The sequence below is a fragment of the Oryza brachyantha genome, chromosome 3 (genome assembly GCF_000231095.2).
Source record: "Oryza brachyantha chromosome 3, ObraRS2, whole genome shotgun sequence".
Taxonomy (NCBI): Eukaryota; Viridiplantae; Streptophyta; class Magnoliopsida; order Poales; family Poaceae; genus Oryza; species Oryza brachyantha.
This window is the reverse complement of record NC_023165.2, coordinates 12,525,276-12,551,564: the sequence shown is the minus strand read 5'-3', so window position 1 is coordinate 12,551,564 and position 26,289 is coordinate 12,525,276. Positions and strand designations below refer to the sequence as shown.

The 26,289-nt window shown below is 41.4% G+C and overlaps 4 protein-coding genes across 5 annotated transcripts; 2 read left to right on the top strand and 2 right to left on the bottom strand.

Moving 5' to 3' along the window:
- The first annotated feature begins 2,103 nt into the window (after window positions 1-2,103).
- LOC102716671 (protein COP1 SUPPRESSOR 2) lies at window positions 2,104-6,385 on the top strand. Its single transcript, XM_040521868.1, has 6 exons — window positions 2,104-2,362; window positions 2,451-2,675; window positions 2,773-2,887; window positions 3,002-3,075; window positions 3,948-4,105; window positions 5,708-6,385. Exons 1-6 carry the CDS (start codon window positions 2,286-2,288, stop codon window positions 5,872-5,874), a joined length of 816 nt encoding a protein of 271 aa, XP_040377802.1. The 5' UTR covers window positions 2,104-2,285; the 3' UTR covers window positions 5,875-6,385.
- A 1,497-nt stretch (window positions 6,386-7,882) lies between these two features.
- On the bottom strand, window positions 7,883-11,829 carry LOC102716395 (protein LTV1 homolog). 2 transcript variants are annotated; one of them, XM_015835268.1, is made up of 5 exons: window positions 11,349-11,829; window positions 10,897-11,259; window positions 9,558-10,157; window positions 8,976-9,103; window positions 7,883-8,241 (listed from the first exon to the last, which is right to left on the bottom strand). In XM_015835268.1, the coding sequence occupies exons 1-5, from the start codon at window positions 11,721-11,723 to the stop codon at window positions 8,238-8,240; spliced, it is 1,470 nt and encodes a 489-aa protein (XP_015690754.1). In that variant the 5' UTR covers window positions 11,724-11,829; the 3' UTR covers window positions 7,883-8,237. The 2 variants fall into 2 exon arrangements, with proteins under 2 accessions (XP_015690754.1, XP_006651428.1); XM_006651365.2 differs by lacking the exon at window positions 7,883-8,241 and having other exon boundaries at window positions 8,972-9,103.
- An 833-nt stretch (window positions 11,830-12,662) lies between these two features.
- LOC107303763 (heavy metal-associated isoprenylated plant protein 43-like) lies at window positions 12,663-13,637 on the top strand. Its single transcript, XM_015834426.2, has 3 exons — window positions 12,663-12,939; window positions 13,039-13,114; window positions 13,216-13,637. The coding sequence occupies exons 1-3, from the start codon at window positions 12,931-12,933 to the stop codon at window positions 13,554-13,556; spliced, it is 426 nt and encodes a 141-aa protein (XP_015689912.2). The 5' UTR covers window positions 12,663-12,930; the 3' UTR covers window positions 13,557-13,637.
- A 1,300-nt stretch (window positions 13,638-14,937) lies between these two features.
- Window positions 14,938-24,104, bottom strand: LOC102716113 (protein phosphatase 2C 32). Its single transcript, XM_040521867.1, has 5 exons — window positions 23,918-24,104; window positions 19,559-22,297; window positions 17,958-18,071; window positions 16,963-17,227; window positions 14,938-16,358 (listed from the first exon to the last, which is right to left on the bottom strand). Exons 2-5 carry the CDS (start codon window positions 21,932-21,934, stop codon window positions 16,243-16,245), a joined length of 2,871 nt encoding a protein of 956 aa, XP_040377801.1. The 5' UTR covers window positions 21,935-22,297; window positions 23,918-24,104; the 3' UTR covers window positions 14,938-16,242.
- Between the last annotated feature and the right edge of the window lie 2,185 nt (window positions 24,105-26,289).

Below are 26,289 nucleotides of genomic sequence, written 5' to 3'. Positions count from 1 at the left end.
ATGTATACAACTTGGTGTTTATTAGAGTCACAAACTTTCATTTAAATTCTTGGTTGGAATTTTAAAAATAAAATTAACCAATTTTTATACTAGGTCAAAGGCTCTCCATCGATTTGTCATTAATTAGCTCAAGTATTTAAATGAACTATGCTCTAATATCGAAATTACTTATATAGTTTTCACGCTTTTAAAATATTATTCTGAAAATTAATTTAGTGATCATCCTATGTAGGAGGTACTATGCTACTAGTAGACTTTTGAGATCAAGGTTGTACTCTTGATTAATGGAAGCAGGGTCACAGTTTACAACTAATCATTCAAACCCTTTTCGAGTTTGAAACTTTGAAGTTTGAACAGCAACGAGAAAATTTTGATTCAAATCCGATGAGTGGACAGCTGGGAAACTCCACCCACGGGTCCAGATCTGGATCCAGTGAAGTTGTAACTATGACCGTAACTTTTACAGTCATTCCATCCATCCATGGAATAATGAATCAACGGCTAGATGGAGAGCTATTTTTTTTCTTTTTTCTATCTACTCTCAAATTATCTAGTAGTAAACCTAAATTATCTTATTCTATACTTCATAAATTAATAATTTAGTAACTGTAAATTTCATATCTATAGAAAAATTTAAAAAACTCAGATTATCATACATCCTTCATAAAATATAACGACCTCACATTGTTTGGCTTCTACTTATATTTATAAGCCCAAATTTATTCGATCTTAAATTTAGAGTAGATTTTGATGTTTTTTTATTGTATTTTATTTTTCAGTTTTAGCTTTTAGATTATTCAAAAAATCTATATAAACAAACTTATTCATAAATTATTTTTTATTTATAAAAACACCGTTTGACTTTTCTCGAAAAAGCCAAACGATCAACCCCTAAGTATTTTTGCGTGTTTCTCATAATATATATGGTTGTCCCTATGTCCAGATATATTTTGAGAAACACATAAATAATTATATTTTATGACGGATGTATGATAATATGAGTTTTTTAAAAAGTTTTCTATTGATATGAGATTTACCATTACTAAATTATTAATTTATGAAGTTCGGAATAAAATAATTTAGGTTTACTACTAGATAATTTCAGGACAGATAGAAAAAAGAAGAAAGAGAATAGCTCTCCATCTAGCCGTTGATTCATTATTCAATGGATGGATGAAATGACTGCAAAAGTTACCGTCATAGTTATAACTTCACCTGATCCAGATCCCACAGGTCCAGCCTCTGCTGTGTTGGAACCACATGCCAGCGAAAGAGCGGTCCAGACCCCATCCCCACTAGGGGTGAAAACGGGGCGGATATTTTCCGCCCGCCCGCCCGTCCATATTAATTTGGAACATATTTGAGTCAAATATTCGGGTACCCGGTAATTTACGCGGATTAGGAGCTGAATCCAGGTAATTTTTTGCAGATACGAGTTCAGGTTCGGGAGGGCAATACCCGACGAATACGGATTATCCGGGAGGATACTATCCAGATAATACCCGGATTAATATCCGGTTTAACATTTGCTTATTTCGGCCCATAAAGCTTCAAGGCCCAACACAAGTACACAACACAGAAACACAACCTAACCTAACGCACGCACGCAGTATCACGGAGTCACGGGACGGTGTCATGCTGCTCACACACGCACGCGACACGGGCACATGGCGACATCGGCACATGGCGACACGGCCACATCGGCAGATCGGCTCATCTCCTCCCAGCTCCCGCACTGTCGCACACAGGCCGCCGTCGCCAGCCTCTGTCTGGCCTCCGCCTCCTGTCGGCTGCCTCGAGCGTCTGCCCTCCGGTCCGGCGTCCGCGTCTCCCCGCCGAGGCGGCGTCCGGCTGCCGCCTCCCGATTTGCATAAATATTCATACCCGTTTGGTACGTATTTATATCGTATCCGTTTGGTACGTATTTATATCGTATTTGTATCCGATATTATCTGTGATTGTATCCGTATTTGATAATATCTGTATTAGATCCGAACCTGATTACAAAATGTGGGTTAGGATATCGGAAAGGTGAAATCCGACCGAACCCGACCTGTTTTCACCCCTAATCCCCACGGTTCACCTTTCCGCCACCGAACCGGGTTCCGCTCACCCCGACCGGACGACCCGTTTCGATTTGGCAAAAAACGAAAAAAAAAAAATCGAACCCTCCGATCCAAAATCCCACCTCGACCCATCTGCGAACCTCGCCGCCGGCGAGGAACCCTACCCAAAACTTCGCCGGAGACCAGCACGAGCTAGCCCAGCCCCAGCGCCGTCCCACCATGCGGAAGAACTTCCGCAAGCGGAACCTCGAAGAGGCGGACGCCGCCGACCACTCCGACGACGAGGACGCCCGCCGGTACCCTCCCCCCCCCCCCCCCCACACCTCTCGGTTGGTTCTGGTAAGGGCTTCTCGCTGACGCCTCTCTCTCTCGCCCGCCTCGCAGCGTCGCTCTGGAGGAGATCAAGTATATGCAGAAGCTCCGGGAGAGGAAGCTGGGTATCCCCGCCGCTGCCGGCGCGTCGTTGGCTCCTCCCGACGGGGCCTCTCCTCGCGGGAGAGGAGGCGGCGGTGGTGGGTTAGCGGCCGCCGGGGATGCCGAGAAGGAGGACCTCGTCCTGCAGGACACCTTCGCGCAGGAGACCGCCGTCACCATCGAGGACCCCAACATGTGCGTTCTAACTTCATGTGTCATCCTTCTGGCCAAATCCGCGTTGCTTCATTTATCTTGATTCCGGGATTGCTGAAGCTGCTTGTGATCTTTGAAGGTTGAGGTATGTGGAGAACGAGCTCTTGAAGAAGAGGGGCAAGAAGGTTGATGTGAAAGACAAGGAGGAGAAAGACCAGGTCGATGAGCTCTACACCGTACCGGATCACCTCAAGGTTTCTGGATGAATTGACTCCAATGTATTATGTACTCCTGAAAGGCTAGATTATCCATGGTTTCGATGCGTTGTGCGATGTAATGACAGTGCCAATCAATTTTTCTGCTTATAGGTTAGGAAGAAGAACTCGGAAGAGAGCTCTACACAGTGGACCACCGGCATTGCTGAAATTCAGCTGCCTATTGAGTAAGTTCTTGTGCGCTTTCATTTGTTCATGTTTTTGAAAGCTTGTTAAGGTAGTCTTGAATATTATATTGGAACCTAAAAGACTGCAACGCACCATAGGAAATGTGCAGATGGGCTGGACTTGTTGATATGGATATTTATTACATAATTGATAACTGAACCTACAAAATTCTCTAAGTGCAAGTTTAGTAGTAGAGGCAACTACTAGATTAACTATAAGGTTAGCTCCACTATTTTTCTCATATCTCTTTCTCTTACCTAGCATTTAATCCATATATATTGGAGTATGTGTAGAGCTAGCTCTTGCATAAGAGCCAACACTACTTATTTTTCATTTTTGCTCTCATCCACATATGCTTATAGTTGGCTTATAGCCTACTATTATACTTCTTGTTTGACAGGAATCTGGCTTCTTTTTTTTTTTTTTGGCACTGTGTTAGTTAATCTGGTTGATAGTCATTCCAAGTTGTGAATTTGTGACACAGATAGCTATAGTAAAAGATGCATGCAACAGAGTTATATAATAATCCAATTGAGACTTGTTTGGACACAGGGATTGATAGGTAAGCTAAATGGTCCAGTGTGGTCGACAAACCTGTAGCTGTTATTTCCAATCTAAACTTATCCATACATATAATGGTGTGCTTGAATTATGGTTACTGATTTGGAAGATCTGTGAATTGTCAACAACTCATTATTGTACTGTCAGCATTTTAGATTCAGTGCAACAAAAAGTTTCTTGCTCATTAATATTCTTAAGGGTTTTGTGCTATGTTCTGCACTATTATTCTGGTACTAGAGTCACACGTTACTTTAGAGCAGGGCATGCGACTATATACAGATTCGTGTTACCATCTTTTTGATTGTTGCAGGTACAAGTTAAGAAACATTGAAGAAACTGAGGCAGCTAAAAAGATGCTGCAAGAGAAAAGGCTTGCCGGTAAAGCAAAATCAGATGCTAACATTCCGTCAAGCTATAATGCTGACTATTTCCATCGTGGACAAGATTACGCTGAAAAGTTGCGAAGAGGTTTGTTTACATACTTTTTCAGGTTATACCTAGCTAGTTTTATGTTTGTAGTGACATCACCACAAACTGTCGTGCCTTAAGGTTGTCTGATATTGTAGGTCACATTATGCACCAGACAATTTTAGCGGTCTAATAAACAGGATCACCTTCATAAAGTGCTACATGTTTCTAATTTTGTCATTTTGATTTCTGGCAATGGAAAATTCGTAAAAGTATATACTTTTTAGATTTAGCTTATATTTACATAGCATATAAAGTTGAAGAAAGGTCAAGTCCATCTGAAACGTAGAGATACATAAATTTTGTTACTAGTACAATGCCCTCGCCTCTAGTGCTGCACTGGTTCTCAAATAATATATGTACTATACTTTATTTATCTTCAAATCTAAAACATGAAACATGTTTTCCTGCAATCTACATAAACACATTTGTAGACAATGCAGTTGGTTAAAAAGAATCATACAAATGAGTAAATCACATGCACTTATTGACATAGATATATCAACAGAAGATCCAACATAGAGCACACCAACAACATAACTGGGTCCTCTTTTTTATGAATAATAGATATATGCAGGACATGTGCATCAGTTTATCAGATGCCAACTTTACAAACAGCTGATAATTGGCATTAAATCTAAGCCATGAACAGATCCTCCTAAGGGCAATTTGCATATAAGATATTCCTCTTGCGTCTTGATTCACTTCAATCGCCAGGTTCTACTGCTAGCTTGTGAACGGTTGCAGAGCAACACTTCCATCTCAGCCGTTATTTCCAGTTTTAGTATAGTGAATATGTGGGATACCCGTATATGGGGTATCCTTAAACTTGTACCTATCTTGTAGGGAAGGGGTATCAGACAAGGAAGACAACATTATCTTGTACTAGGTCTGTTAGAGTTTGGTTATATCTGGATTATATGCCGAGATTGCTAGTCCTATACCGTATCTGGGCTGGGTTGGACCGATTAGGTTTCTATCTGTAACCATGTCCCTTAGTATATAAGGGGGTCAGGGCGTCTCATTGGGAGGCACAACATATTTAGATCGGCTCTCATTGTTGACCTATTCTCCACCAAATACAATATACATGCATGAGTAGGGTGTTATCTCGCATACCTAGAGGAACCTGTGTAACTCCCCCTTGTCTACAACTTACCATTGATCTTTGTGTCTCGTTAGCCACCCCGTATTATTACTGCCGATCCAGATTATCGACAGAATATAACTTTAGTCTTAAGATATCCTTTTTGTTAAGAACATTTTGCCATATAAAGAAAACAGAGGTACCCAATGGACCTACAGTAGAAGTATTCAGATTGAATATGAGAGTTTTGATCTTAAACTGTCTTTAATACAGATCATTGTTACCCTCAGTATACCTGATTTTTAAATTAACATAGAGGCAATCGATTAATCATTATATAATGAAAATGGCAAATAACCTGTGAAACATTCTACGCTGCAGAAAAATTCACGTTTATGGGAGAAACCATGGTGGCAATAACATTTTTGGGTTCTTCTGTTTTAGAAACAATAACCGTGACATCACATTGATAGCATGTCTCGTTTAAGTGCTAAGCTATTTCATTTTCCATGCAGAGCATCCTGAACTGTACAAAGATCAAGATTCACAGGGTAATGGAACTGGAGGTAAATCAATAGGGGGTAACAAACCAGATGGTGCAGGACGGAGAGAAGCTGCTACCGATGAGTTGTTGCTTGAGCGTTTCCGCAAGCGTGAAAAGTTCCGTGTCATGCGCAGATAAGGTGAAATGCAATAGGATGCTAACTTGGTACTATTTCCTTTAAAGGACAAGCATGTCAGTTTGACCATATTTCACCCTCTATATGTGTTGGCTATGGCTTTTGCTTGATTGCTTCTGAAGCCCATGTCCATGGTTCATTTATTGGCGTGTTTAAGAAGCATTTGGGAAAATTGGGCAGGTCTTCAGCAGCAATCATGAATCTCTGTTTTTTCGTTGATACTGCTGGTTCATCCATGGATAAATTCCCCATGATATCCTGGCTACCAAGATGGTCATTCTGCTATTTGCACAACCTCCTTGCTCCTTATTTAGTATTTACTAACAATTCCTAGGATGTAAGCCAGCACTGGCAGTGTACCTTATGTTGTGTTTCTTTAAAAAGGAAAACTCAGCTTTGCTGATATTGTAATCTGAAACAAGGAAAAACTGTCAGTGAGAGTGCGAGACAGTGAAGAAGTTGATTTTCTGGTCGTTGACCTCTGCTGGGAATATAGATCAAACACACTGCGTACATTTTGTTTGTCATTGTCGATAAATGGGACATGTAGTAGTGTAGGCTGACACGTGGGTTCCACAACTATAGGACCCACATGAGGATCCACGCTCCATTGTCGTGGAGATTTTTTAGCGTTGTTTTCCAAATATATAAAGATAATAAATCTATCTCTATATAAATAATATATATCGCTCGGCACTCCTAAAATATCTTAAGGGAGTATTCCACCTTTGTAGGATGAAAAATAGTTTGGAGGGTATAGGATCAAAATTCGTTACATGAGATGCATTTGCCCCAAATTAACACCCCAATTAACATGAGGTAACAAACTAAAAAAATATGCTAGAGGCGGTCGCAACACTGGCCCCAGCCCCCAGGCATGGAGAGACCGGGAGCGGGAGAGCACCCGCGACGCCGCCCCGAAGCGCACCTCGTGCGGCAATGGCAGCACGCCGTGCTCGTGCCTCACCACCGACACCTGCACCTTGCCGGCGACCGATTGCGCGACGTTGTTGCCGCCCCGCCACCTCCCGCGCCGGAGGTTGTACGCGTCTGACCCTCCCGTGGGCGTGGACGAACACCTCGTCGCCCTCCTCCGCCGCGCCCTGCACCACCTCCGCCTGGCTGTCCTGCCTGTACATGGAGAACGTCGGCGACAGGCCGCCCCGCCGCCCCCTGCGCTTCCTCCGGCACAGGTCGATCCGCTTCTTGATCTGCCAGCTCCGACGGTGGTCGGCGTAGTCGTCGAGCACCCACATGTCCATCTTCCTGGCGTAATTCCCCATGGCGAAGACGCACAGCTTGCCGCCGGGCAGCACGCTGATCCGCGCCGTCTCCACGTCCAAAGCCGCCACGTGCTCCGGCGTCTCCCTCAGCCGGAGCTTCTCCCGCGCCATGTCGAACGACTCAACCAGCCAGTGGAGCTTGCCGTGCAGGGCGACGGAGCGACCAGCGGGCGTGACCTCACCATGGCGATCTTGGGCGGCGCCGCGGGGCCCACGCGCCAGGCGGCGTCGCCGACCGTCTGGATCCGGAACTTCCAGACGGTCGGCGACGTCATGGGGAGGGCGTGGGGGCGTATCTGCTGCTTCTACCCTAGCTTTTTTCTCAAACAGAGCCATCTCTTTGTTCTCTCTTCTTTCTCCCATTGCAATTGGTGCCAGCGACAAATCTATCAGAAAAAGCCTAACAAATGAAATAAACATTTCTCAAATTTCATAATATACAAAATTGACATGTTACCCTCTGTTATCTGGGTATTTTAAAAAAGCCTATCTGGACAATGGTATTTCTGCGAAATCATTATTTACCTATGCTAGATATGCAATTTTCTCGTTGGACAAGGGTCTATCCCTACAATTTTCAAATGCATGACCACATTATTGCTATTTTACATTAAAAAGTAACTTGCCACGTTGTAACGTTTGATGGTACCAAGCATTTTCCGGAACAAGCTTTGCTTACAACCCATGCTCATGGACACCTTTTCTAAAGAAATTTGCAATGCATATCTGCAGATTATTATGAAAATCTTAGTTACCTTCAATGTAAAATCACATTCAAAATGACATCGCTGTGTCCATTACATGACCTACGGCCTTACATTACACGACATATTTCTCATAAAGGTGGTACGTAAGTTCCAATATGTAGTATACGCTGGGTATCTAGTCGACAAAAACCACAAACATGGCACAAGATGACCCAGGAAAGTATGACAGTATCTTGCTGCTCTACCTTGTAGGACGGGGACCTCCTAGTCCTTTCAGCTCCAATTACGCCGTTAAGTAAGAAACATGCTTACAGATCAACAAGACTCCGATTACGCGGTTACCCAACGGAACATGCTTTCAGATCAACAGGACTATTACCTGTTACAGTAAGAAAGGTCAGTTCACTGTACAGAGTAGAGAGAATGTTTGTATCTATCAACTAAAAAGTATTTACATCAAAACTAATAAGGAACATGTGGCGCACAGCAGAGTTCGGTGCAATAATCAAACCAAATTGATTTTACAACATCAAACAAAAAGAAACTGCCAACTAGATCTTAGTTCACTTGCTAATAAAATCAAGGGAAATTTACAACCGTGCCATTATGATTTTGCAAAGTTAGAGATATGCCACTGATATCTCTATCACATGTAAGGACCACACGAATCAATGACATGTAGGACATGATAGCATATCTATGATTTCGCAAAATTATAATGGTATCATTGCAATTTTCCCTAAAATATTTTAAATTTAAAATATTTTCAATGCATTAGAAATACATCAGCAGGGACTCCTTAGATCATCTTAATGCATTAGAATTTAGTTGGAAGTTTAAAAGTTGATACAACACTTAATGTGCTGCCTCAAATATCTTCTGGCTGCTGAATTCTTTTATGCTGATTTAACGCCCAAACAAAAGTTGTTCGGGTTGTTCCAAAATTGCAATAAGCTCATGAAATACTACATTTCACTGGACATAACACTATCGCTGAACTATTTAACTAGGGACAGCCCAGCTGAGCTCCTTTTCATTTCTTCCAGCAGCAAGAAGTCAAAACCTTTAGATATATTCAATTCATACGACGTGGCAACAAGCATGCCAACTTACATTAGCCTTATAGAAGCTGGCCCTGTAACAGCAGCAACCTTCTGAGCCTTCTGTGTTTCAAATTTGTACAGGCCTTTCAGCTCTTTCTTTGCTTTTCGTGCTTCTCTCTTCTCTTCTTTCACTGCCGCCTACATGTGTACCAAGAAAAAGGCCAGAAGCCAAGGGTGTTCAGATATACCCACAAAGTATTGCAACGAAAAAATGTTTCACCATATTAAGTAGATCTACAAACCATTTTATAACAAAGCTGCTTCAACTGGCACATATTGTAATCTTGAAGAACACTTTGCAATTAAATAACCACCAAGAAATGTGTAAATAGCTAGGAGGCTGCTGATGTACCATAAATTAACACTAGTTTATCCAGAACAAGTTTATAGATTTATACTAAAATTAAGCTACAAACAATATAAAGAGACCAATATTTCAAGTTCTTAATTCTAATCGAAGTGACATAGGTTGGTGGTTTAATGCAACATACATTTGGCCATCCTTGAAGCCTCTAAATGAATTAAATAAACAAAACTAAAATGTTTACCTGGTATTTTCTACCATTTTTATGAAAAAAATATATTTTATTACCTTTCTTGCTTTCTTTTCCTCCTTTGTTTCCTTTTGAGCTCCTTTCTTAAAATCTTCATCACTTGGAGCTTCTGTTGGTTTTGCCTTCTCCTTCTCACCTTTTCTTTTCCTCTGAGGTAGGTATTCTACTGGAAGTCTCTCTTTCCCTTGAAGCTTGATGATATCTTTTGTTGTTGCTGTTTCTCCAGGAAAAACTTTAGGGAGCCTTTTCTTAGGACTTCCTGGTGTTTGAATTTTTCCAGGGTGGTTATCAAGATTTGAGTATGTAGTAACAATAGTCTCACAGTCCCACACTTCAGACTCATCACTGCTTTCTGAAACAAGTACAACCTCTTCCTCTTCTGCAGTTTCATTTAAATACCTTTCAGCATATTCGGCACATTTTTGGATGACATTAGCAGATTCATCCACATCTTCTGCAGTGCTCAAATCCAATTTTCTACGAACAAAATCTGCCGGTGTTCTATATTCTTCTGTAACAGATACATTTTGACTATGGAACAATTTCAGTTCATCGATAACCTCAGTAGGCAGTTCACATTCACCATCTCTAACACCTTGATCATCATCATCACTGTCACCATATTCTTCCAAAGCCAGCTGCAAATTGATTCACAATAAGTCAGAACTGGGGGAATATCATTTGCAATTCACATAACAAACAAGTCAAACATTGCACAATGAACTTATAGTCAGAAAAAGACATGACTGATCAGACATCTATAAGTAATTCCCTCCAGTCGCTGCTACACTCTCCAGAACACTACTTTGACTACTGATTTCTATTGCAATAAGTATATAAGTCCCCACATAGAATAATACTACAAACGAACTTATTGAGACAAATGTACTCCGTAGAGCGTATTGACACTCAAGTTTTTGGAAGTTAACTGGATGCATGCCCAAAACAACATGCACTTGTGACTAGAGTAATATAAGGTACAGCATCATGTATGGTATGTTGAATTAGTTTCATGACCAGCATGAGATTTGAACAAAAAAAATTTCACATCTACACACCGATAACATATAGTCATATAATAAACACACAGAAAAATATGCAGCAACACGGGCACAAAGGCCAGTCCTATAATATGCTCCTATAAAAACAAAAAGGATGGTAAGTCACACTGTTTAATTAACATTAAGTCTGATACTGCCGTATCACAAAACACATATTTCCCATAACAGCAGGAATACAATTCGGAATAATCAAAAGGTGATAAACACTGATATTGATACACTAAAACTGCCCAGTAATATTTGTGTGTATTCGTGGCAACACTCTCACGCTGAATATGGAACCAAAATGAAAGATCACGGAGTCCAAGAATCTTACCAAATCAAACTGTTCATCCAGCAACCGCCGCACCCTCTGTTTGGGCTCATCCTCCTCCAACTCCTCTTCCTCTTCAACATCACTTAAGAACACATCATCCACCATTTCGTCCTCTTCTTCTTCTTCCTCATCGTCCTCGGCCCGGTTTGCCATGACGACAAAATCCTCCTCCAGCCCCTCATCCTCTGACCCGCCATGGGAGACATCGCTCTCATCGAGCAACCTCGCGATGTCAGGGTCGACGGCCCTCTCAATCCGCCTCAGGGGCGCCGTCTTCGCGGCCACCTTACACATCGTCCTCCCCTCGTCCAGTTCATCCTCGGCCTTGCCGGAAGCAATCCGCACCCTACTGGCATCATACGCCTGCACCAAACAACAGCTTCCTAAGCACCAGACAACCGAATAGCAGGAGAAGCGAAAATTAGGGTTTCATTGGAAGGGAAGATGGCGACCTTGACGTCGAGGGGGAGGGGCGGGGCATCCTGGTTGGGAACGAAGGAGGAGGCGGCGGCGGCGGCGGAGGGGCGGAGCTCGCGGAGGTGGTGAAGGTAGTTGTAGCCGTCGTCCGGGAGGCCGAGCTCGAGGATCTCGCGGCGGATGTGGTCGGGGAGCGGCCCGGAGCCGGAGGAGAAGCGGTCGGCGGCAGCGGGGGAGAGGGAGGGGTCGAAGGCGTCCTCGTCGTCGCCGAAGCCGGGGACGGAGTAGTCGTTGTTGTCGACGCGGACGAAGACGCGGTCGTTGGGGTCGGCGGCGCCGGCGCGCGGGAACAGCCGGAACGTGGCGAACTTGCGGGGCTTGCGCCCTCCTCCTCCTCCTCCTCCTCCCATGGCGGCGGCGGTGGAGCGGGGTTGTGTTAGGGTTTTGGGATTCGGAGTGGAACTCGTAAACGAAACCGCCGGCGAGGAGAACTTTTGGGGGCCGAGAAGCCCGTATTCCTTCAGCCCAAAGAGACGCCTAAGTTCGGCCCATTTTCCAAGCGCTTTCGGCCCATTTGGTTCAGCCCATAAGTGCGAGTAAATTCAGCGCGTAATTGTCTATCCGTTGGTTTGATTTGGGCCGGGTTTCTTCGTTGGTTTTTCGTATCACCAAAAATTTATGCAAACTTTGCCCTGGAGACACGATGTTTCAGTGGCATTAATCGTGAGATTAGTGTAGAGAAAATGTTCTGAAACACCTCTCTAATAGTATCCTAATCTGTAAGTGTTATACTACTCATCCTCTGAGAGAGTGACTGCTGACTGAACAGTGCTTCCACAGGCTTAACCTCTACGTAATCAAAAGTCCTATGTGCTGACCTCTGATGAGTTCAGAGGAAGTACGTGCGTCCACGTTCTCGAAGCAATTAACAATACGTCGAGAGGCACTGCATCTGGATTCTTGAGCAAAAAAAAAAAAAAAAGATAAGGAATTGGTGAGTCATTGAAGATTATTATATTATCTCCTTTGCACTAGTACAACACATTGTAGGGAGAAGATTAAATAAATGTCAGAGGCGGCTGATTGAGACAAATCGTTATCATCGATCACTCGAAATTAATAAACAAGTACTGATTCTTTAAGATCACAATATCTGGCTTGAGACCAAAAAAAAAAACTAGCTGTATTTTTTTTTTGCTACAGTCTGTTTTGATCCATTTATTAAACAATAACACTGATTCATATCGAATCAATCACCAGAAACAAAATATTTACAAAGGTACGATCGATCTGACACCGCCGGCTGTGAGAAGGAGAAGAACAAATGTGAAATGTGTTATCTATTGGAGTACACTGCTCAGGAAGAGAGAAGAAAACAATGAATTCGTTGAAGCTGTTGACCCATTTCGGCGATAAATTAATCGAGTGGAAAAGTGATGCTCTGGGATTCGATCCACGGATTCAATTTTCAATAATAGTGAGAAACACGCAACACCTCTCCCTCTTTCTCTATCCGATCGATCGAGCTGAGCTGAAGTAAGTAGCTCACCTTCTCCTCTTCGCCTTCGCCTTCGCCTTCGTTTCCGTCGTCTTCTTCCTCGTCGGCCGTCGATCGCCATGTCCAAGGTCAGCTCGCGTAGGGAGTGAGTGACATGCATTGCAATTAGAATCTAGAGCCCTAGTTAGTTAGTTAATCTTGCACCATGTGGTGATTGCGACCTGCAGAAGATCGTGCTCAAGGTGGACATCGTCCGGCCCAAGTGCAAGGCGGCCGCCATGGCCATCGTCGCCAAGATCCCAGGTTCCATGGCGCCGCCGCCGCTGCTGCCTGAGATGATTAAAGGTTTCGAGGTGGGTGGGTGGAGCTTAATAATTTATGTGCGTGCGTGCGTGGGTGGGTAGGGATCAAGTCGCTGGCGGCGGACGAGGAGAAGGGGACGATGACGGTGGTGGGGGAGGTGGACGTGGTGCAGGTGGTGAGCGAGCTGCGCAAGGCCAAGTTCGCGGCGGAGGTCGTCAGCGTCGGCCCGGAGAAGGAGCCCGACCCGCCCAAGAAGCCCGACCCTCCCAAGAAGCCCGACGAGCCCCCCTGCAAGCCGCCGCCGCCGCCGTCGCCGTGCTGCCCCGGCTGCAACTCCTGCCGCCCCTGCCAGTGCGCCGCCGCCCCCGCCGGCGTCGGGGGCGGCCGCGGCGTCGTCGTCTACGAGGACGAGGCCGAAGGCTACGGCTGCATCATCGTTTGACTTTTCTTCTTCTCGCTCGACCATTGGGATATTTTTCGATGCCTTTTTCTTTTCTCCAAATTAAATTAATATTACACTTGATTACAGTGCAGTTCGTCAATATATATATATATATATATATATATATATATATATATATATATATATATATATATATATATATATATATATATATACACCTTTTTTCTTGTACATTTGACATATGCTTCGATTAATATAGGAAAGTGTGATGTACTTCGATTAATATAGGAAAAATGCGATAATTAAGGGAAAAATAATGCTAAATTTTTCTTCCACTACTTATACCAACTGTATTGATGCTTTCCTTCGGTGTTGATTTTTTTTATACTATAATAATGTTAGTGATGGGCAAGATCATAGCACAAAGATAGTGATGAATTAGTGAGTTAGTTCACAATATTATTCTACTAGCTATGTGAGCAACCGTGCAGCGTAATGCCTACTCGAATGCGTTTGCTTAGTGCAAAGTCAGCTGGGGATCCAAGATCCCATTAATATTAATTAACAAGACCAGCTAATCCGTCAAGCGTCCATGGATTTTCCTAGTAAAAGAGAGCACAGCGAAATTTGATTCTGCCAGTTGGCTGGACCTTCTGCGGTTTCAGAGATTGGGAGCTGCAACATGCAAGATATGCGCAGATTTTTCAAACGATTGGGGTCAAAGCGTTCTGAATTTTTATGCAAGATATAGACGACTTCTGCCACCCCTGGATATTAATTCGTTCAAGTCTTGAATTCTGTGATCTGAAATTTGATTATTTTGGAGGCAGTGTGTGTCACTGTATCTTTTAGCTTCACAATCTTAACGCCAAATTCGTTTTGTTTGTTTTCACAGCGCATGGAAGAGATCCAAAAATTAGCCCTTCCGAATACATGTCATGATATGAGACGGAATTTTAGTTCAGAATGAGATTGGATTTTAGTTCGGAATGAGCACTCCGTTTGAAACGTATAATCTATCTAATTATAAGGATAAATTAAATATTTTAGTGGTAAACTTACCAAATACTGCATTCGTTTCAAAACATAAGTATTTTTTAGTTTATTTAGCAGAGATAAAGGATAAGAGAAAGCAATTAGAATGTTCCTCAATAAATAAGGAATGGATGAATACAGGAGGATGGATGAAATATGAATAATTTTAATAATAAATAATTGATATAACAAATAGCAAGAATAGTATTATGAATAGTATAAAAAATGCTCATATTTTAAAACAACATCCAAATCCTAAAAATAATTGCCTCTTAGAATGAATGGAGTACTTATAAGGGTTTTTTTTAATAGAAAACGTACTTTAAAAGTGTGAAGCAAATAACTAATGACAACAATCCTGATAAGTAGCTTCAAAAAGGGCGTCACAGACTTGGACTTAAAATGCTGCTAACAACAGAGTTTAGATGCATCTGTCAGACACAGCTAGTGCAGTACTACAGTACATTATCTAGGAGATCGTACTGAAAGTAAATTGTACAACTTTCTAGTGGGCGAAGTACATACTTGGTCAATCGTACTAACAACTCACTCACTGCTCAAACTGTCCTCCATTAATCATACCCCAAGAACAAAATTATGGACATAGCACACCACTGCATAAACACGCTAAAGTTTGTACAGCATTAAGTTTGGTGCATAACGGATCCAATATTTTCAGTAGAGGAATAATTGATCGACGTCACCACGAACTTATCCTAAACAGAATTTCCAAAGGAGCAGGTAGCTCAAACAGTGCCGAAAACTACCCCTTTGAAAGGAAAATAGCAACAAACATGTATATATTTAATCTACAATTTGCACGAATATGCAGTGACCATCTGCCCAAAAAGAAAAAAAAAGTCTTCCATTTCCAGTTTTCCTTCCTACAGGGGAGGATATCAGAACATACCAAATAGCAGAGGTCTCATATATTCACTGCTGACACTTGCTTCTTCTTCTAGTAGCAACTCCCAAGAAGAATTCTGAGCCCAGGAAAAAAAAAGAAACTGAAAGAGCACTGATCACACATGATCAAGATAAGAATTCTAAGTCCAGAAAATTAAATGAAAAAGGCACTGATCATTAATGATCAGAAGAGTGTTGTAAGTTGTGACCTCAGTAGAGTGCTGAGATTTTGCGAAAACAAATAAATTACAGATGAAACAGCCAAATTGGCTCATGAAGGAAAGCGTGACAATGGGCATCAAATTGCACGAGGCTGCTGTGCAGTGCACAACCTCCGGCCGTATGCCCCTAAACGGTCTATTACTATTACAGATGGAGTGATGCTGTGCAGTTGTATAATGCACAAATTCTTATGCCCCATACCCTGTTTGCAAATGAAGGGACGAAACAACAAACATACACAATATGCAGAAGATAAGGGAACCGAGGGCACAGGGAAGAGAAATCCTCACCAAAAATGAACCCTTTTTACTAAAAAAATGAACCCTTTTTACTAAAAAAATGAACCTTTTTTACAAATAAGAGACAAGAAACCTGTATAACTGAACCTTGGACTGGTCAAGCATGCACCACAAATCCAAAATGTTAAGTCAGAAAAGGAACATGTATTGCCAAATGAAATTTGAACAGAAGTTCAAAAACTGAAGACAATGATGCCCTTTTCTGATTGATAATTCACTACGCTAAGCGAGGCTGCAAGGAACACCAAGTCTCATCTTGATGCTCATCCAGAAGAGCGCCAAATTCGGCCTTCAAGAGAAATTACCATAACAGAAACATCATCATGGTATTTTCGGCGATCGCCCTGAGGGATATCTAGCAATTCATGAAAATCCATGCCTGCATGATCATACAATAACCAAGATAAAAGGACTAGCTTTTGGAGAATGATAATCACAATACTTCAAAGCTGGAAAAAATAGCTACATACAATTCAGCTCACACAAACATACATATCATATTTCAAGACAAAAGGAATTCCCCAGGAGTTACTAAAATAGCTCATATGGTAAAGAAATGTTGGTTCAATTCCTGTAAATACAGTAGGACAATTTCAGAGTCCTAATAGGACTGTGAATTGTTTCAAAAATTTCAACAGAACTAGGAAGGGTTCAAAGGTAACAAGGCAGTGCATGAAAGTGTCCCAGCAATTGCAACTATGGTGTAGATCATCAAACAGAATGAGCAGATGGCATCCAATGACATTACAAAATTCAGCCATATTAACATAGAAATGTAAAGAGGCACTAATAACAAAACTATCAGCAGTCTAGTCTGTTGTTAGGTTCTAGATATCATGGACCATAAGAGATCTAGTTGATTCTACTTTAGCCTAATACTCTCAATGATGACATAGATAAAATGAATATGTACTCAGAATAAAGCGCCATGTATTTGTATGAACCAAATGCTACATGCTACATTGTATAAAGACAGAACTCACCATTCTTTTTTGCTGCACGGCATAACAGCTCAGCTACAAGATATTGTGCAGGGTCACCCTCTGGTACATTTTCCATAAACCATGCAACATGTGAAACTACCTCATCATTGGTGAAATATTGATACAGCCCATCTGAGGACAGGACAAGAAACCGATCATTTGAGCAAAGATGATGGTGAAGGACAGCAGGGTTGCAGCTGATATATGATGATGTTCCAACATAGTCGATGCGAAACATCTCAAGTAGCATGTCATTAAATTTTGGCTGCAACATGCAAAGAAGATATCTTAACCACTTGCATGATAGAATACTAAATTGTAATATGATATTTGAAATTCCAACATATATGAAAACACCTTTGTGAATTTCTAAGATTACAAATGTGTGCCATATTCTAGGATTGCTGTTAAAGACCACATTTCAAAAAGAATTAATAAGTACATCAACTAAAATCCCTGGAAAAATAATTTACATTAACGATTAATCTTCAATTGTCTGATTAGATGGTGCCATATTGCTTTTCTGTTGTTATATTGATACTGACAGTTCAGATTTTCAACACAATCACTGAAGTCTGAAAAAACAAAAGCCAATTGTAATGCGTGCATCAGGACACCTCACCACTGTTTGGTTTGCATGCCTAATGAAAAAAAAAATATAGGATGTTATAATGTTAAGTCAAAGCAAATAAAAGTACAGAACCCCTACAGTTCCCTCTTATATTGATCGCAAAAAGAAAAAATAATAAACAATTGACATATAATTACTTGAGAATATCTATATAGCCCCTGCTTTTGTGGTGCTGCAGAAAGGCGGTTCATATTTTACCTATCACACTTTCCCATCTATAATTGACCATAATACTAACATATTAAGATTCTACCAAGGATCAAACTGTTCCACCCTATTCAAGATTTGAATAGAGATTTTGAGAACCTTGGACATAAAGCAGTGAACAACAACCATGGACATTAAAAAAAACTCTATAAGCTACCTTCTTTAGAAAGCCTGCACCAAATGCTCTAGTAACCTTCAACTGTCCTTTCACCCTGTCATTAAATACAGATTTAGGGTCATCAGGATGTTCTGCCCTGATCCTCGAGATTTCCTGCAGAGAACATAGAAAGAACAATGAACAAGATAGAATAATCAGTCAAATAACTATCATCTTTAAAGTAGACTACAAGATACAATGGTAAGCCTAACTTTATAAATGCAAAAACTAAACAAACAACCTAGGTATTTCAATCCAGATGCTTCCTCTAGTCAAAAGTATTTGACGTTGGGAGAAGTAAACTTAGTTCTCCAAACGTCAAATAATGAAGGATTCATACTGTGGAAAGATGAAACAAAATTTACATTGCCCATTTCACATCCTGTTCTAACAGTTAGTCAGAACACAGAAGATGATTTCTCCAAGGAATATATAGTCCATACATATGCTTGATTTCATCTACATCATCTACATCACAACGTAATAAACAACACATCAGGACACTGTTCCAAATAACATGCCTGAATATTCAGAATAGCTTTATCACTGCCTCCAAAGACATTTTGAAAAAAAAATACTATTTATTCTTTCAGAAGGTGTATTTGCAAGTTGAATTATTATTTTCAAAATTAAGAAAACTATCGAGAGAAATGTTCTTGAGATGAAAATAGAGGGCCAAAGTACTATTAAGGTGGCATTGCCAACAGATTCGTAAGAAATAAGTTCTTATTATTGAAAGGATGTTTATGTGAGGACCCAAAGAGACAGAGTTAAAAAATAGAGTCTTTCTTAAATAAAAGGTATACGGAATGAGAATCTTGTTTTATGTACCTGAGTTTGGCTCTGGTCAATCTGAAACAAATTTGTTTTTTGGGGAATTTCGAAGTATAAATCGGCAACCATGATTCATGTTAACAAAATATAGCATTACTATTTAGTAATCCTAGGACAACTCAATTTGCATGCGGCATGCCAAGTTCAAAAAAGACCTGCCCAGGGCAGCTTTCATCCTCCAAGTATGGCTCAAAGCAGATGAACAAACATTACAAACTCAACAAGAGTAGGTCTACTGTGTTTCCAGGTACAAACATATGCATATAAGTTTCTAATGAAAATCAATTCATTTTTTGACATGTCATGAGAGAAAGACAAGTAATAATCTAGACCATCCTGATAGCTCATAAGCTTCATTTTTGTTGACCAGGACAAAGATAGCATACAGTATAACTATGAAACTATCATATTTTTCTTTTCCAAATAAAATAATCAATTATTGTCTTCTGTTGGCTACTTACCATTAACTTTAACCCAAGTAGTATGGTCAAATCTACATTCTTTTTTAGAAGCAGACTACAATCAACACCATCAAATTCACTGTAAGGACACATTATATAGCATCACGCACATACAATACCTTGTAGCTCAGGCACACGGCAATTTAATATCCTACCGAGATTTTCAGGGAGATTAAAAAGATGACAATAAAGAACTAGATAATATGCATGATTGACGGATGAATCAAAACCACCAAATTGTCATGCAGGACAGAATACACTAGTATCAAATGAAAGATATGCAACAATCAAATATCAGAAACATACCTCCTCAACACTTGTACTATGGTCTGTCGATAGTTGAACTGCTCTTATCTTTAATTTACAAATAGTCAGTTCCTTAGTTTTGGTGTTGCTGCTTAGGTGGCTGTTAGGATTATGCATTGGTGACTCCTCAGATATCCTATCAAGTTCAACGCAGACAAGTGACTCTCTTGACCTGTTTCGATGTCTTAAATCACCTTTTAAGAAGCTTGAGTTGTTGTATTTCTCATTATCCTGTGCCAAGATAACTCGACTATCTCCGAGGTTCATAACATATACATCCTGATCCTTCATCAACATCACAAGCACACATGAACCCATCAAAGCAAGCTCTGGATTTTTATCAAGCTCCCTTTCCACTATGTCCATGTATGCTTCCTCGGTTTTTTCAAGTGCCCGGGACATTGCCCTTAATACAGCATCATGGTCTACTGGTCCTGACTTGCATCTCCTAGTGACTTCAGAAGGTTTGATAACACTTTCATCAACATGAGGTTGGTCTCTATGCCAATCATAGTTCCAAGGGAAAAACTTCTTCTGCAATAGTTTTTGCTTCTTGTACAACTTCCTCAACTTTGACCCAAACAAATATCTTCTCAGAATTTGCTTGTGCCCTGATGATGATGATGAAATTGAACATTCATTACACTCTTTTGGATCAACCCCAAGCACACTATCGTCTCTTCTTGAATGTTTATCATTCTCAAAATCAACAAGGCATTCTCCAGATTCTGCCAATGAACACCTTGAGAGCTCTGCTATATCCCTAGAGCTTTCCTCTGTAGTTCCTGCTTGCATATTAAATAAATTCCTCCCTTTCCTTCCCTCTAGTGACGATTTGGAAATATTTCTATTATATTCTTCAAGCAATTCCATCTCAAGTAGCTCAAAAAGTCGTTTGCTTGTTCTGATTTCTTTTGATGATTTGACATCTTCATTACAATAAGTACTATGTTCTGATGTACAACTACAGCTAGTGTTTACATCTATATTTGAAATATCTCTGCCTGAGTTATAAGATTCTGTACCCTGGAGATTATTCCCCACATCATCCCCCACCTTTTCCTCAACTATTTCACCAGCATTTAACCTATGATTACTTGAAATTTGTGATACTAAATCTCTCTGCGCACCGGTGTTCAAGCCCGACTGAACTTGCAAATCACCATCATCACTTATCTTCCCATTGGATATATTTTCTTTTTCAAGATCAGCAAGTTGTTCTGGTTTAACATTTTCAGTATGGGACTGAATGTCACCTCCATTAGGCAGGTCATGAGGAGCTGCAGCTGATTCATCCTCTCCAAGAGTAGATGCATGAGCACTCCTTTCAGGACTGTCTTCATAAACCCAGAGAGGTCCTTCCAGTTCTTTATCAATGGCCTTGTATAGGTTGCTCATTAAGAAATCCGGTGCATCAGGACCACTAAATCCATCATAAATTCCAATAAATAGCCACCCTTGCTCTTCAGATAAAACAACATGAATCCTATCCTCTCCTGCCTTGCCATGAGCCCACTGCAGGTTCCTCGTTACGCTATACTCAGGTTCAGGTAACCCAGATTCCAAGCCATTATGTGAACCTTCTGACGTGCACTTTGCATCCCTCGACAAGCTTAGATGAGCCATAGGATGCAACAGAAATTTTTGGACCCAACCAGGACCCTGTGAGCTCCTGCTAAATGTTCTTGACAGCGCACTTCTCATCGGTCTGCTAATGCTACGCACAAGCTGTCCGAGGCCAGCCTTCCTCCGACCATACGAAAGAGGTGCTGAGAAATTGCTTTTGTTGCCGCTGTCAATAGGACCAGACATGAAAACTCCTTTATCTAATGGCCCGGACATGAACCCGGCACCTTTGTCCAGTGGCCCGGACGCGAATCCTCTCTCTAGCGGCCCTGACAAGAATGTATTGAGCGGCCCTGATCCCCGCGGCACCGGCTGCAATGGAACAGTGGCGAATGATGCGGTGCTCTCGAACGTGGCAGCAGGCTCCTGCACATCACCAGCAAGGGACACACACAGATTGCCTGTCCGGGCAGATGAAGCGTTCGCACTGACCGAGGCCCCCGATATCGTCCGGAAGGTGGTCTCCGAGAAGCTCTTGGCCGGCCTCTGCAACCCGGCCGCCAGGTCGTCGGCAACCTCCTGCCGGAAGGACCCGCTGCGGGTCTCCGAGTCCAGCACGCTGGAGTCGAGCGTGTACCTTTCGGAGTTGGACGGCGTGATGGCCGGCGAATCGGTGACGGCCGCAGGTGGCCGCACATAGCAGAAGGAATGGCCGAGCCCTTCATCCAGCGGCTCCAGGAACTCCAGGTCGACGCCGGCCTTGTCCGCCGGCGCGAAGCAGCCGACGACCCTGGAGGTGCTGTTCCCCATGGCTGGCCGCTACTCCCACCCAGTCCCTCCCCGCGCCTCCGCCACCCTACCTCGCCAGCCTGCACACCAGCAGCCCCCTCCGCCCCGCGCCTCAATGCCCGTCGCCGAGGGCTCCGGCCGGTCCGCAGCATGAGCAGGCAGACCCCCCTCCTCCCCGCGCCAGTCGACAACCTCGCTCTCCACCCGACCCAAACACCTCCGGTGGTGCACGCACAGACCAACCTAGCGGGAGAATAAGCGCTTCCTCCTGATCCAGAAGAGCAAGAGAACGAGGCTAGGGATGAGCTCACCGGCGGCACGGGGCGGGGCGGCGGCGCGGCGGAGATCGGCGGAGGGAGACGGCGACGCCTCGCGCTTTCAACACTGAAATTAGTACGGAATACAAGTTAAGTGTGTGTGTGCCGGCTAGTGGGATTATGACAATTTCTCATTTCGTCAAACATTGGCTGTGTTCTTTATATAATACTTTTTAAAGAGTTTTTTTTATTAATACACGTGTGCATGGTTTCTAAACGGCTGAATACATAAATATGATCTGCTATTTATAAAAGTTAAGTTCGACATCTTGTCTTTTTAAAATATACTTTTATAAAATCTTTTTAAAATATACTTTTAATTTTATAGTAACTAATTTTATTGTTTACATTGTTAAATAGCTATTAAAAATTAAATGTTTCATCTATAATTAAAAATCACCAAAACAAAGCAGTAGTTTACTATTGCGTCATCATGTTACTATCACACTCCATTGTGTTGGGCCTAAAAGTTCTCTACACCATCTGAGCGTAATACATACATCTGAAATGAACTTAATCGATATTTGAGGATTTAGCATCACCCATACTCCTGGATCTATGGTCAACGCCTTTACATTCTTAAGATTAAGTTTAATTCCTGTCATCTCGTTAGCGTCATGATTCTAGCCTGCTCATTTATGCAATTTCAACATGTATGCATAGTTGAATCGGAAGTTCATTTAGTGTCATGATGTGGTTTATTAGTTGGCAGTGGTCCACAGGTGCACGAGTTAATATAAAGCCATATTAGAACCTTTGATAGGATGCGCTTTAGTGTTATCTCCAACTGTCAGTTCTATATTATAAAATATTTTAGCTCTATCTAAATTTATGAATAGATCAATAAAAATATTCTATATTTTGCCCAGATTTATTAGTATTTATATAAATCTACGGATTACCAAAACATCTTAAGAAGTTAATATATCTAACTATTATTTATGGAACTTTACCAAAGACCTATTTGATTAGGAGAAATTATTGAAAAATTTAAAGAAACTGAACATTTTCTATTAAAAAAAATGAAATTCCTATGTTACAATGGATCCCTTGAATCAAATGTCAGCATATTAAGAGACTGATTATTATTATTCCTTCTCAACAATATCCAATCATAATCTTGTTTATTTTGGGACCCAAGGAGTGGACACGCAGGCTGTGTCTTCTTCCCCGGCATCTCTGCTCCTCCCTTCACCTGCAGCCATGGCGCCCGCCCAGAATGGCAGAATCGACGGCGGCAACGACAGCTCTCCTCCATTCAGGCCACCACCAGGCTACTCCCCTTCCCCCTCTAAGTACAGAATTTCAGATCCCCCAATTTCGCATCCTCCCTCTACTGATTTCCGGTGAGCTCCTGCTCCTCCTCCCTCTGCTCTCCATGTATATATTTTTCACCCACTCCCTCTCCCACAGTTTTTTTATTAGGTGAAACATCAAGATTAATTGTGTACTGATTAGCAAGGTTGCAAAACATCGCATGCGGCTGTCAAAATTTCAGACGTTTTTTTTTTTGTTTCATGCTAGCTAGTACGACTAGATCTTCGACTATAGCCAAACTTTCTTGCTAATGATGCTACTTGGAGAGAAGCTAATCTTGGTGTGTTTCTGTGTGTGTGAGAGAGACAGGTTTGAGGCTAGAAAAAAAATTATGCATTGATCTGAAGTTATTTCGTGAACGCGAAATCACCTTGTTGCCGGGCCGGATATGGATTTGCCGCAGTCGAGCGTCTGATTCCTACGGGCAGCAGCTCTGCGATGATGAAGCTTGCTGGTTGTTGTCTAACCCAGCTTGCTTCACTAATCACTATCTAGGTAAGAAGGTTGTATCCTCTCTCTGCTGGCTCTTGTTGGTGGTAAATTGTTCCCAAGCTCTCCTCCATGGAATGGTTGGAGTGGACTTGTGTTTGGGACTGTGTACCTACTTATATCCTGGCTCTCTGAGGCCGCGTTCGGCGAGAAGGGATGTAAGTTGTTATTCGGCGAAAAAACGTAGTAATAGATTAGTACATGATTAATTAATTATTAAAAAATATAAAATATATTATTATGAATTTTTAAAATATTTTTTATAGAATTTTTTTAAAAAAATATATTATTTAGTAGTTCGAGAAGTGTGCGCGCGAAAAACAAGAGGTTAAGTTAACTTACCATAGGGGGCAAACGTGGCTTCTTTCTTTGGCCGTACGCTTGGTTACAAGGTTTGGATAGGTTGGGTCGAAGCCATCCTATTTTTCCTAGTGTTAGTGTTTGATTCATACATTAGATGAGCTTATTTGGATCTAATAAGAAATATTCTCTTTGTTAAAATTGGGCTTTCATCTACATGGCTTGGCTATTGTGTTTGGGCATGTTGCTCCACTGTTTTTTTTATTGACCAGTGTGAGCTGTGCAATGCAAGGTCAAGTGGGTGTTTTAATGCGGTTGCTGGCAACAAAAGTTTTCATGCAGATGGTTTTGTTGGCCTTTACATGGTGATTTATCGTGGCAAATCAACGATTTATATATCAATATAATATATTATAGTACTTGGTTAGTTTGTTGTATACGAAGCAAAGCGTACTCTCTCATGTAAATTTTTGGTATAACGCTTTAATGATTAGTATACTCATGTGTACACAAATTATGAAGTGTGAATATTTATTATAATACAACAATTTATACAATTTGGTTATGTTTATTTCTTTATACAAAATCTGGGATTAAACAGGGTTCTAGATTCTATATTTTTAAATCTCATTGCCATTTTTTAGGCTACCTATATACATGGCACGAACTAAGATAAATATTTTTAATTAGGATTTAATTAATTGCGGATTGTTTCGGAGACCTTGAGAGAGGGAGTGAGGCCGGAGGGTGGACGGATGCAGGAGCGGAGCTAGGATTTAACGGCATTGGTGTTACCTCTATTATATTATTGGATTATTGCATATATATTAAAAAACATCAATTTATAATGGAGATTGCAAGAAATCCTTGGTATCATCTAACACTATAAAATGCCCCTGGCTCCGCCCCCGGACAGATGGGGAGATCCTCAACTAGGGCACAACGAGTCCGAGCCTAATGTACTTTGGTTTTTTTTTTTCTTTTTTTGTTAAATTTGGACAATGTATCTCTGTTTCTCTTATAAAGACCTTTTTGGTTCAATTTTGCTCTACCATTAGTTGATGCTTGAGGATACTCCCTTTGTTTTAAAAGTGTGCCCCATATTTCCCTGCTTGGTTTTTTTAGGTAATGTAACTGTATCCTTCCCCTTTTTTTGTATTTTTCAATCTAATTAGCATGACCTCTCACTTAGGGAAGATATCAGGTATTGTGGGCTAGGAGGATCACGATAAACCATATCAGAGCTAGAAAAACTAGTTCACTGACACATTGATATCGAAATACACTAATCTTACTTAATTTTTAGCGTTATATTCATTCCCTAGCCAATTTAACAATAGATTCCGTCGGAGATCGCCGAGGTCACGGAACACCGGAGCTCTGCCCATATGATAAATGGTGTGCACTGAGGTAGAGTTTGTGTGTGCACCGGGCACTGCCTTTTTTTTTTTGTCTTTAGACAGTTTTTATTCCACTTTAGCTCCTTTTATTTTACACTACAACTCTACTGCCACTGCCACCAGTTTCCTCTCAAAGACAAGCTACTTCATCTCTTTGCGCCTTTTGTTCCATTGCTTGATTGGATTTGGTGCTAAGCCGCTGCTTGTGAGAGTCAAAGTAAAGGGGAAAAAAAGAAGGGCAGACCAGCAGGATGGGTGGCCCCCATATATGGGACCCCACATTTGGCCTCATCACAAAACTCAATCCATCATGGGTTTTATCATCAACATCATCATGTTTATAAAACCATAATCAGATGACTAAGAGTGTGGACTTATTGAGGTGTTAGTTGCTTACCAAACCCTGCAAGACATTCCTGAATGAGGATGATGATACTTAATTGCATGTATGATGAGACTTTCAATTCTTACATCATTTGAGCATGAATATATTGTATATATGTGTGTTTTTTCGCTTGATGTTGATCGTATGTTAGTTAAAGTTGATCTCTGT